Here is a 12731-nt window from a genome sequence, read left to right as displayed (position 1 = left end):
AATGGGAACTCAAATAACATAGACACCTAATTCCGCTTCGGTTGAAGCTAGGCATCGCAACGGGGCAGATTTGGGCCAAAAGTTGGGTAAACGATGGCTCGTAGGGGATTTGGGGCATCAGTCACTTTTTTAATTTAAATTTGTGCTTAAATAAAATAATGCAATTTCATGTAAAACAACATATAATCATACTCCGATGTTGGACAAGAACTATCTAAAGAAATAAAATAACGCTTACATATAATCATACTCCAATATTGGAACAGAAGTATCTAAAGAAAGTAAAATAACACTTACAATTTCATGGATATATGTGAATGAGATATCAGGCCATAAACTTCTTAATGCAACCTCGACCTCCACAATTGTCAAGTTCCAATTATTTCTCATGAATCTTAACAATTTATCCGGATCCCTACCATATATAATTCTCTTCAGATCAAATTTATATATTGCAACCATAAATGGTTCACACCTACTCGGATCCAAATTCCAATCAATGAAAACGTAGCAAATGCAATATTTTTGTTGAAAAATCTCATACGTGCAGAAGGGCTCTTACTTTGATAAATATCATCGATCTTCTTCATCGTTAAGCGGGGCATCAGTAAAAAGGGATAATCAATCAATTTCTGAACAAAATTATTAACAAGGAAAAAGAGAAAATAACAATATTAATAAATAGATAATATCAACATTATTCATCAAACAAATAAATAAAGAAAATTAACTCACCCTGACAGCTGGAAAAACAACACAAAATTGTCTTTATTCGTCCATGATTGATAGCCATAAAGCAGGCTATTTATGTAGTCCCCGAAGCTTGAAAAATCTGTAAGCTTCATGACTTCTAGATCTTGAACACCATTCAGAATTCAAAATGTTAAATAATTTTATCCTTCCAACAATGACATACATGTAGTCACGCTGAAGACCACCATGATAGTAGCCATTTTTATGGATTTCCTAAATGGCTGACAATAAGCCTCTTCAAAAAATAAAAATATAAAGTTAATTATGCCAACAAAATAATTCTAAATCAAATACAAAATAGTAATATCTTAAAAAAGACTAATATTAAATATGACTTTCACTTAATTTGCATTATCCATGAATCGTGAAGTCGTGATTTACTGAACAGTAAGCAGTGAAGGATATGGATTTGGTTGATAGAATGACGATGCCATCGATGGCTGCATCGAACCATTTGTAGCCAATTGATTAAAACCCATTCATATAAGGGTTGATATACTATAATCCTCATACCAATTAACAATGTTTCCAGGGGGCGGAGGATTGGTTTGACAATAAACAAGTAGATATGGGCTTAAAACGCAGTCATTCATGTTGCTAATAGAACATGTATAATCAAAAACATTTTGAAGCCAGTTAACATCAACTCTAGCACCAAAGTTTTAAAAATTCATAGGTTTAGAAGGACCACCCATCAGTCGTACAATTTCTCCATACTAATGGGTAGTCCTTCTAAACCCATGAAATTTTTTAACTTTGGTGCTAGAGTTGATGTTAACTTCAAAATGTTTTTGATTATACATACTCTGCTAGCAACATGAATGATTGCGTTTTAACCCATATCTGCTTGTTTATTGTCAAACCAATCCGCCCCCTAGACACATTGTTTGGTATGAGAATTATAGCATAACAACCCTTATATGAATGGGTTTTGGTCAATTGGCTATGAATGGTTTGATGCAACAGTCCATCAAAGTCTTGTCACTCTATCAAATCCATATCCTTTCGCTACTTTACTGTTCGCAAATCGACTTCGCGATTCATGGATAATGCAAAAGGTGAAAGTCATATTTAATATTAGTCTTTTTTAACATACTACTATTTTGTATTTGATTTAGAATTATTTTGTTGGCATAATTAACTTTATATTTTTATTTTTTGAGGGGCTTATTGTCAGCCATTCAGGAAATCCATAAAAATGGCTACTATCATGGTGATCTATGGCTCCATGTATGTCATTGTTGAAAGAAGAATAAAATTATTTAACATTATGAATTCTATATCTTCATTGTACTACAAAGTACGCTTCACTTGTCCCACTGAAACTTTCCTTTAAACAATGAACATTTTCTATTTTTTCTCTTTCTCCCCGTCACATCCATTATACGATCCGAACGTTCCTAAGGGTTTCAATATGCCTTGGACACATGTCCTGAGAGTTTCATCTCAATCGTACGGTCAGATTACTCACGATCGGATGGTTATGGTAAACCTAACCCTAGGGTTGATCATTTCGGAGTATACAAGACTCCGATTCACGATCCGTTGATTCCTACTCGATCCTAGAACTGCCTAGATCAACATATAATAAATGGGTTGCGATCAAACAGTTCAAACGTATCGAACCCGGGAAATTGTACAATAGGCGAAATCCGTTTGGGGTCCAAACGATATCCGAAGTAGAATCTGAGCACGCCTATGCACTCGTGACAACTAGAGGATCGTATTGGGACACAATGTCCCTTTGCTACAGTGCCCACGCGCCGCCACACGCGCCTGCAGCCCGTGGGTGTCCAAAGCGATGCCTTCGGTCGGAAAATCTCCAAACCGAGGGCCACCCTTCCATCTACAGCTACTACTCGACGAGTGGAACACTTTATTCAACTACTGCAACGTCCAATTTGGACGGCAAGTGGCCGGAATTTCAATTCGAAAACCGGCCAAAACCTAGGTTGTGAATTGGGTTACCAAAACTAAAAAGCGATCAAATCCTATCCAACCATCAGCTAGAACTCGAAAAATAGATGAGATTCCATACCTCATTCGTCGGAAACGGTGGCCGGAGGAGAGAGAACGAGAGGTTGGAAAGCCGTGCGAAAATCCGGCCATTTTCCTCGATTTTCCGGCAAAAACCTGCCGCTGTGGCGGCTGGGCTGAGGCGGAACGGGAAGAGGGACAGGTTGCGATTCCTTTGAAACCGGTGCCGCCAAAAATGGCGGCGTGTGGCGACGGTGGTGGCTTCTTGAGCCACCGGCTGGAAAAAAAATTTCAGGGGAGGGGGAGATGCTCGCGAGAGAGAGAGAGAGAGAGAGAGAGAGAGAGGAAATCTGGATATTTAAAAAATCCAGTTTTGCAAAATTACAATTTTGCCCCTACATAAGTTTTAATCGACATTTCTTCGTTATAGCTGATTCATTCACTATGTATCTAGACTTGTTTCAACATGCTCTATGCAATGGTCCAAATTGAAATTTGCAAATTCCTTCCCGGTCAAAAATTCAACTTTAAACCTAATAAAATATTTTATAGGCAAAATAGGCTAAATGAGGATGCCAATATGAGATATGAAGCGTCTTCTTAGTATATCAAAACAAAAAAACTAAAACCAAAAACTAAAACAAAATACGAAAACAAAAAACTTACAAATCTCTGACCACATACTTACTCTGTATTGATAATGCGGTATACTTAGAATTGGGCCGAAGGAACCAGTCTGCCTGCAAAAAATTTATGGGCAAATGGAATTACACTTTTCAAGGTGTGTGAAGAAACAATCAAGTTACTTGGGAAAGTTGACATGTGGTTCTTCAGTCTTGAGCATCCCATCCCACATTGAGTGAGGAAGCTCAAACAGTGCTTGATTGGGCTGTTGACAAAATGCTAAAATCTAGTGACATTCTGGGCTGTTTGACTTGTTGACCACTAATGATTCTCAAGTTAATTGGGAACTTTACCCTACCATCACAGGATTAGATAAAAAACAAGTGAACACAAAGTGCCCAATTGAGTGTCTTTTTAATATCTTTTGAGGGCTTGGTGTTTTTTTATTTCTGGGTTTGTTGGGATTGAGGTTTTGGTATTGGGTGAGTGGATGCAGATGGTCTTGGAAGGCTATAAAGTCATTGCCATGGGTGAATTGGAAGCCAGGAAGCTCAAGTATGCAACGACTGGGACTGAAGCAATTCTCATTGGCATCCTTACAGAGGGTAAGCAAATTTCTTACCCTTTTAAGCTTTAATTGTTGTTAATTTTAGCTAATGATTCAATTGCTTTTGAATGTTTTTTCTCTGATCATAATGCACGTGGTTGGGTTGATTAGTGCAGCTATAATTAAGTATTAGTTCCATTTTCCATAATGTTGTATCCGATTTTAAGATGGAGTCAAACAATCAGAGTTAAAGGACTAGATTATGTAAGACTAGAACTGCAAATTTCGAAATTTAGTTGGTTGCGATGTGCATGAGTATCTTCAAGTGAGCTGCATAAGTTGAAGCTTAGTTAGCAAATTGTGCTGGTTAGAAGGGCCCTTGTGTAGTTGTGTGCACGCTTCTATCTTATGCATAATCGCTTAGTTGTGAAATTCGGGAAGTTACGATCCAAAAACAACTAAAGGCTAAATGAGGATGCAAATGTGAGATATGAAGCGCCTTCTTACAATATCAAAACAAAAACAAAAAACAAAAAATTCTTACGAATCTCTTACCACATACTTACTCTTTACCGATAATGCGGTATACTTAGAATTGGGCCGAAGAAACCAGTCTGGCTGCAAAAAATTTACGGGCAAATGGAATTACACTTTTCAAGGTGTGTGAAGAAACGATCAAGCTACTTGGGAAAGCTGACATGTGGTTCTTCAGTCCTGAGCATTCCATCCCACATTGACTGAGGAAGCTCAAAGAATGCTAAATCTGGTGACATTCTGGGCTCTTTGATTCATATATAAATTTTTCTATTTTGGAAATTCTTTTGATTGGCCTTTGATTTTTTTGTGTGAATTCGTATTGTTTCTAACACGCCTCATGAGCTAAAGTCTACTGCCGTATTTGGAATTGCATGGATGCCCGTTCTTGTGGCATCTTAACTTGCAGACAAATATATGAATTCAAATATACTGATAGGTAACGTAAGATGGCTGAGATGATATCAACGTCGACGTAGGCTAGTAACTTCTATTTGAATAGCAAAACATATGATTTTGTTTAAAAAAAAAATCTGACTTCGTTTAAATGCTTATCGTGTTCTGTAATTTCATTTTTCCCATTCTGCCATCTGAGAATTTGCACGCTTGAGTGTGTAATCTTTTTAAAATATAGAGCTCTGGGTTAAGTGTTATAGTAATACTCAATGCATGGACTGGCTTCATTGATTTGCATTATGTTTGGGTTGAAAAGACACAGTAGTAGACTCATCTCGCATTATAAGGGTAAAAGGTTTTGGATTCTTTGGCAGCTCCCATATTCCACCATGAATCATGTAATGACGCGTTCTTCAAAAGTATGAATGTTTCGCGAGAGTTTTAAGTAAAAATCCACCATGAATATGGGATTGTGATAGTTGCTATTATGTTTGCATGCAGCATGCTCATGTATAATAAGTTCTGTACGGGTAATTTTTTGATGAAATAATATGGCATCACCATTCTCCAAATTTTACCCAAAATAATATACATGCAGGATGTGAGGAAAATATTCTCATGAGGACAGCTGGGGAAATGGGAACTCAAATAACATAGACACCTAATTCCGCTTCGGTTGAAGCTAGGCATCGCAACGGGGCAGATTTGGGCCAAAAGTTGGGTAAACGATGGCTCGTAGGGGATTTGGGGCATCAGTCACTTTTTTAATTTAAATTTGTGCTTAAATAAAATAATGCAATTTCATGTAAAACAACATATAATCATACTCCGATGTTGGAACAGAACTATCTAAAGAAATAAAATAACGCTTACATATAATCATACTCCAATATTGGAACAGAAGTATCTAAAGAAAGTAAAATAACACTTACAATTTCATGGATATATGTGAATGAGATATCAGGCCATAGACTTCTTAATGCAACATCGACCTCCACAATTGTCAAGTTCCAATTATTTTGGTTGAAATGATGATGTACGTTTCTCATGAATCTTAACAATTAATCCGGATCCCTACCATATATAATTCTCTTCGGATCAAATTTATATATTGCAACCATAAATGATTCACACCTACTCGGATCCAAATTCTAATCAATGAACGTAGCAAATGCAATATTTTTGTTGAAAAATCTCATACGTGCAGAAGGGCTCTTACTTGGATAAATATCATCGATCTTCTTCATCGTTAAGCTGGGCGTCAGTAAAAAGGGATAATCAATCAATTTCTGAACAAAATTATTAACACGGAAAAAGAGAGAATAACAATATTAATAAATAGATAATATCAACATTATTCAGCAAACAAATAAGGGAAATGACCTTCAATACCACCCATTTGCTAATTTTAACTAAAAATACCATCCTTTCCCAATTTTTTTACAACTAACACCTTTAAATATAAAATTATTGTCCACTTATTGTACTCATATCAATTTTTCAGAAATTGGCTTCTCTCTCTCGCTCTCTTCGCTCTATCTCTTCAGCCCGTCTCTCCCTGGTGCACCTCTCTCTCTTCGACGCAATGCTCGTTCTCCGTCAACAGTGGCTGTTCATCCAAGCGTAACTCCATCGTTGACATCCACGAGGTACTGTTCATAACCCTTTTCTTTGAAATTTGGGGTTTTTGTGAATTTGGTTTATGGTGTATGGATTTGTAAGAAATTGGTTTAGGGTTTTAGTGTTTAGGGGTTGCTCAGAAATTGGGTTTGGGTTTATGGGTTTCTATGAACTGGGTAATAACTCACACCCACTCTCACTTTGTAAGGAACTAGGTGGTACAGAAGTATTTTCCATAATTAGCACACTAAGTTTGTTGGGTTCAGATGTGTAATTAGTAAACATAACCAAAGAGAGAAAAGAAAAAAAAAAGTTGGAAAATAAATTGAAGGATAGATTTTGAAGGGCTAAGTCAGTTTGTGCAATTGAAAATGTCATCATAGTTTTGCTAGCAAAATCTGGTTTTCATTCCCCCAAAAGCTAAGTTTTAAGCCTTCCTGGAAGAAGTGAAGCAGAGAAAGAATGGGAGAAATAGATTCATCTATTGAGTGTTGTTTCAGCAACTTTGGTTTTGTTGATGGTTCTAATGGCAAAGCTAGTTTGCCATTCACATCTTCTTCTGCTCATCATAGTTTTCCTCTCTCTCCATCCTTCAAGCCAGCTACAACAACACACTCAGTCACAAACCCTTCTGAAGATCCAGCAGCTTCTCAACTACCCATCAGCCTTAACCAGCTTCAGCCATAGAAGCAACATCAGAGACTTCTGCAAAATTGAACCAACTCCATCTTTGACTCTATCCTGTTATGAAGGCAACATAACCCAGCTGCACATTACTGGCAACAATGGGTTTCCTCCACTGCCTCGTGATTTCTCAGCAGACTATTTCTTTGCCACTCTTGTTGGCTTACCAAGCTTGAAAGTGCTTTCACTGGTTTCTCTTGGTTTATGGGGGCCAATGCCTGCAAGTATTGGGCATTTGTCTTCACTGGAGATTCTCAATGTAAGCACAAATTACTTAAGTGGTACAGTTCCTCTCCAACTTTCATATCTGAGGAACCTTCAGACTCTCATACTTGACCATAACAAGTTCACTGGTCAAGTTCCAGGTTGGCTGAGTTCACTTCCAGTCAATATGCTTAATGGCTCTTTGCCATATTCTTTGGCATCTTTACAAACTCTCAGAGTTCTCTGCCTATCAAGTAACTTCTTGTTAAGGGAAGTGCCTGATCTCAGAAACTTGACAAACTTGCAAGTTCTTGATTTGGAAGACAACTATTTTGGGCCTCATTTTCCAAGTATGCCTTCCAAGTTGGTCACACTTGTGCTAAGAAAGAACAAGTTTCGCTTGGGAATCCAGACTGCATTAGGCTCATGCTATCAGCTCCAGAAGCTGGACATTTCATTGAATGGATTTGTAGGGCCATTTTTGTCATCATGGTTGTCATTGCCTTCCATTAAATGTCTTGACATTGCTGGAAATAAACTCACTGGACTTCTCTATAAGAACATGACTTGCAATTCTGAGCTTGCTTTTGTCAATTTATCCTCAAATCTTTTGTCAGGGGATTTGCCCACTTGTCTGAAAAGGGATTCTAACAGCAGGGTTGTTCTGTATTCTGGGAATTGTTTAGTAAATGAAGATCAGAAGCAGCACCCTTCTTACTTGTGCCACAATGAAGCTCTGGCTGTGCGAATACTACCTCCGAGTGAGGAAAAGCATAGGAGAACTTATGGTAAACACGTTGTTGCATCAAGTGCAGTGGGAGGTATTGTGGGTGCAATTGCAGTTGTTGGTTTAGCTTTCATGGCTGCTAAGAAGTTTTATAGTGAGCACACTACTAAAACTCCCCAAACAAGATAATTTCAGATACAGTCTCAGCAGTGAACACAGCTAAGCTACTCTCTGATGCAAGTAAGTTTAAAGTTTCTAACTTTTTTTATTTTATTTATTTTATAAATATTTTTATAGTTGTTCCTTTTGGTACCAACTTTTTGTTGCTTCTGTTTAATGTACGAGGATCAAGGCTGATTTTGCGAAGAAAATAAATGAAAAAGGGAACTTGCTGTATAGATTAGCAACCATTTCCATGTGATCTTTTTATTTTATTTGAGTAGCATGAAGGTTATGATTTCCATAGAAGTCCAAGAACTAGACTGATGTATGTTTCTAGAAAATTCCAGGAAGAACTACTAATTATAGAAAATAGTTTCCAAAAACTATATTGCTACCCCAAAAAGACATATTAGCTTATTTTGGAGTCTTTAGGTTCGAACTAAGATGGAGAGAATTATATTTTATTGTACCACCAATTCCTTATAGTTTTCCTTGGATATTCTGAAATTCAGAAATATGGAGAATATGGTCAATCTTGTTCAGGTCCATGCTTTTCAGTTTCAAATGAAGCATTTTTCACTTGCTAATTTAGCGTGTTACAATTCGTGAATCTTTCATTTTTGCTATAATGATAAACTCGACAATTTTGGCTTATACATCCAGGAAAGCAATTTTTCTTGCTCAAATTGACTGCTCAAAATTTTATTCTTATTAAAACCCCAGGCACTACTTCATTCAAATTGGCAGTAGGTAAATAAATTAGCATCACTATTCCTTTTATAATAAGTCATAACACTAGAATCCTTTCTTTGCAGAATATATATCAGACACAATGAAGCTGGGAGCTAGCCTTCCTGCTTATAGAACTTTTGCTTTGGAGGAGCTTCAGGAAGCCACCCATAACTTTGATGATTCAACATTACTAGGTGAAGGTTCACATGGACAGGTATTCATTCTTTATAGGTGCAAAACAATTCTAACTAATTCAGTACATCGTAATAGTAATACGATGTTCTCTCTTAATTTGCACCTGCTTTCACATTTTATGTTTCTTGCTTATATAATTCCATCCATTTGGATATGCAAAAGATCCTTCGTGGATTGAAGAACCTCAGATAAGAGACAATATATATTATGTAGATGTTGAATTTAAATACAATTTAGGACAAGATACATTTCAACAAGCTTTATCTAACTACTCGGGAATAAATAATATACAGGTCGGACTAAATTACGATGGCTCACCGATGCATGGTGGGTTCTCCTGTGTATCTAGGTTCTTGATTTTCATCTAGTCTCCAGTTCTTGGTACACAATTGAAGAACTACATAGTTGAAGCAACTTAAATACACACACTGACATATGTATGTGTGTATGAATGTGTATATAGATTTAGTTATCTCGATTTAATTTAGAGTTCATACTCCTCAAAAGCATGATGTAAATAGATTTAGGAATTACTTTGTAGAACTTCTGATATGCTTAAAACGTGAGACTTCTCCACCTTAAACAAGCTTCTGTTGAGTAAAGATTCCCTTTAAAACTCCAAGGTGGCCTCACATTTAATGAAAAAAGAGTAGAAATTGAAAGAGAACAAAAGACTAATTTTCAAAAGAGGTTGCAGGAGCACATCTAGTCCTTTCAAGCAGCCTTTTTCAAGGCATGCTACCAATTTAGGCGCGTCGGACACACTAACCTTATTATATCCATGTCATAACAAATAAGGTTACTTATGTATTTCCTGGTGTCCTTGAAACATATATTAAGATATGCTACTCCTGTTAAGTTATAATATATCAGCCTTTCAAATCGACCAAATTATTTAAAAAAAATCCTTTGAGTTTTGTTTAATTTGAATCAAACTTTGAACGATTGGATCGGATCCAAATCTGAAATGGTAATGGGAATTTTTCAAGGGGTTGTGAAACTCTGCTCGTTCTGAGAAGATACTCATTGATGTTATACTATCAGATAGATCTTATGCATATTGCAATGGTTCGCGGAAAGTCTACTATAAATGTTAAAGTGGTCCAATACTTATCATTTGAATTTGTACAAGAATTTGGAATATGTTTGTTCTAGTAAATTGTCCTATGCACTATTGACTAATATACTTTGTTCAAGAAATCTTGAGAGTTTTCAGCAAGCAATTTTCTCACTCTTACTGCTTCAAAATAAAATAACAATGCCAGATATATAGAGGGAAGCTCCCTGATGGAACCTTTGTTGCTATAAGAGGCTTGAAAATGAGAAAGAGGCAGAGTCCACAGGTCTACACACACCTTCTTGAGCAGATTTCAAAACTGAGACATAGCCATTTGGTTAGTGCTCTTGGACATTGCTTGGAGTGCCATCCAGATGATTCAGGCGTCAGTAGAGTATTTCTTATACATGCCATACAGGTTGCAATGGAGAGTAAAACCCCACTCACTACTTTCTTCTTCTTCTTCTTTTTCTGTGATTGATTTCCTCCCTCACTGTCTTAGCATTTTCAGCAATTAAATATTCATTGCTAACACTTGGTTTGGCAGAAGGACCTCCAGGACGGAAGCTTACCTGGCCGCAGAGAATAATAGCTGCAATTGGAGTTGCAAAGGGTATTCAGTTTCTGCATACAGGGATTGTTCCTGGTGTTAAATCAAATAATTTGAGCATAAAAAATGTCTTATTGGATCACGATCTTCATGTAAAAATAAGCAGCTATAACCTACCTCTTTTGGCTGAAAGCAGGGGAACGGTAAGACATAAAAAATATGTATCTGTTTGGGTGAATGCATCACCCTTGAGATTGTCCTGACTTAACTTTTGCTTTTTAATCCTTCAGATGGGCACCACAGTTTCTTCTCCGGCACCAAAAGGAAGCGTTCAAGCGAGGTACTAACATGCTTACTTTCCCAAAATCATACACTACTTTTCTAAACTGAATTCCCTTTTCATATTTATACACAAATGAACAAGACAAATAATTTCTCTGCCAAAAAATAAAAAAACAATTGTAAAAGAGAAGGTAGAATCTGTAGGTGACCTGAAAATCATCAATGTGGAGACATAGAAGTTCCTTTCTTGGGAGGTTTGGCTTATGGAGAGGAAGCTACTCTAGTTAGTTATACTTGTTTCCTTTGTAATTTGCTTTGAGGCCAGAAAATTTTTAAAAAAGATAAAAATGTAATCTGTTTTGGATATTTACACCATGAGATTGGGGGAAGGGAAAGAGGTCAAATAAGGATTCCTTTACACCATGAGTTTGCATTCTTGAACATTGTAATGGAGCCAATCTGCTTGTATGCATATCTGATGCTTTCTGCTGAGGTTCCCATTTATGTCAAGCCTCTTTTTTGCTTTTTTTCTTTTGGCTTGTCATATCTGTGTGCCAGATAGCTGCATTTGGCACTATGAACTGACTTGGTGGCAGTTACAAATTAACATAGGTCTTAATTCTGGAACTGCCATTCATAAACTCTATCTCTGTACTCAACCCAGTTGTTTTTGCAGGTCGGTCTCAACCAAGTGTTGATTGCAATATTCTAAAGAAGATGACCATACATTGTTATTTTATGTAGGTGTGCGTATGAGATGGCTTAGCTTTTATTGGTTTGGTTGTTCCAAGTTTTATGTACACAATCTCACAGTAACTGCCGAGTTGTTTTTCATTTCATGTATTTCTCCGTGGTTTTTTTCCCCCAATAAGCTTGAATGGATTTTCTTTTCTGTTGTATTTGGCCCTTCTCTTTTCAAGCATGCCAAAAGAGAGCGAATAGGGGGAGAAAGAGACAGAACGAAGCTAGAGAGAAAGAGCTGATCTACTGAAAGATAGCAAAGAGAGAGATAGAGAGCTGCACTAGAGAGAGAGAGAGAGAGCCAAGAGAGACAGAGAGCTGCGATAGACAGATACCAAAGAGAAAGAGAGATGTGCCAGAGAGAGAGCTGAGTGAGCTAAGAGAGAACAAAATTTCTGAACATGTCAAAAATCAGCAATAAGTGGACAATAATTATATTTTTATAAGTGATATTGTAATACTATTGCTATTGTATTGTGGTTATATTGCTCTAATATTGCCTCTATAGTGTACATATATTGGCCTAATATTGCTATTATATCGTATGTCAATGGCCATTTGGTCTAATAACAGAGTCTCCACTTCATTGAAAGTAATCCTGAATTCAAATCTCGTGGACACAACAATTGTTATTCATCATTATATTAGCATGAATTGATGTTGACCTTTGAAATGATAGTTGGAGTTGCACAAAATCTGAAGAATATAACCATGAAATGGTTGAATGTTTCAACAACGGCTTCAAAATATTCCGAGATTATGCTTCGGTCATCTCACCAGACTACAATTGGAGTGAAATTGATGTAGCTGGTGTCTGGGAGGTGCTGAATATGGGTGCTAAGGGAATGACTCATCATAGCCTCGTGCATGCAGCGAGGAGAAAGGACAAAGACATGGATCTTTTGATGGACCTGTAGTAAGGGTGAGTGATGCTTCAGTTCATCTC

At 36.9% G+C, this 12731-nt stretch overlaps 1 protein-coding gene and 1 long non-coding RNA gene across 3 annotated transcripts; one reads left to right on the top strand and one right to left on the bottom strand.

Moving 5' to 3' along the window:
• Positions 1–215: 215 nt before the first annotated feature.
• LOC103336864 (uncharacterized) lies at positions 216–3039 on the bottom strand. Of its 2 annotated transcripts, none has more exons than XR_016128423.1 (2): positions 2792–3039; positions 216–632 (listed from the first exon to the last, which is right to left on the bottom strand). It is a non-coding gene; the product is annotated as an uncharacterized LOC103336864 (long non-coding RNA). The 2 variants fall into 2 exon arrangements; XR_514460.2 differs by lacking the exon at positions 2792–3039 and adding an exon at positions 736–1129.
• A 3896-nt stretch (positions 3040–6935) lies between these two features.
• LOC148915554 (putative inactive leucine-rich repeat receptor-like protein kinase At3g03770) lies at positions 6936–11943 on the top strand. The gene is given in 7 exon segments (XM_089042004.1): positions 6936–8250; positions 8253–8306; positions 9044–9174; positions 10421–10630; positions 10760–10965; positions 11053–11102; positions 11721–11943. Coding segments are annotated over 5 exon segments (1719 nt in total). The 5' UTR covers positions 6936–6968; the 3' UTR covers positions 10802–10965; positions 11053–11102; positions 11721–11943.
• Positions 11944–12731: the final 788 nt, after the last annotated feature.

Source organism: Prunus mume, linkage group LG7 (genome assembly GCF_029339155.1).
Source record: "Prunus mume cultivar Tortuosa linkage group LG7, ASM2933915v1, whole genome shotgun sequence".
NCBI lineage: Eukaryota > Viridiplantae > Streptophyta > Magnoliopsida > Rosales > Rosaceae > Prunus > Prunus mume.
This window is presented reverse-complemented; position numbering and strand designations above follow the sequence as displayed.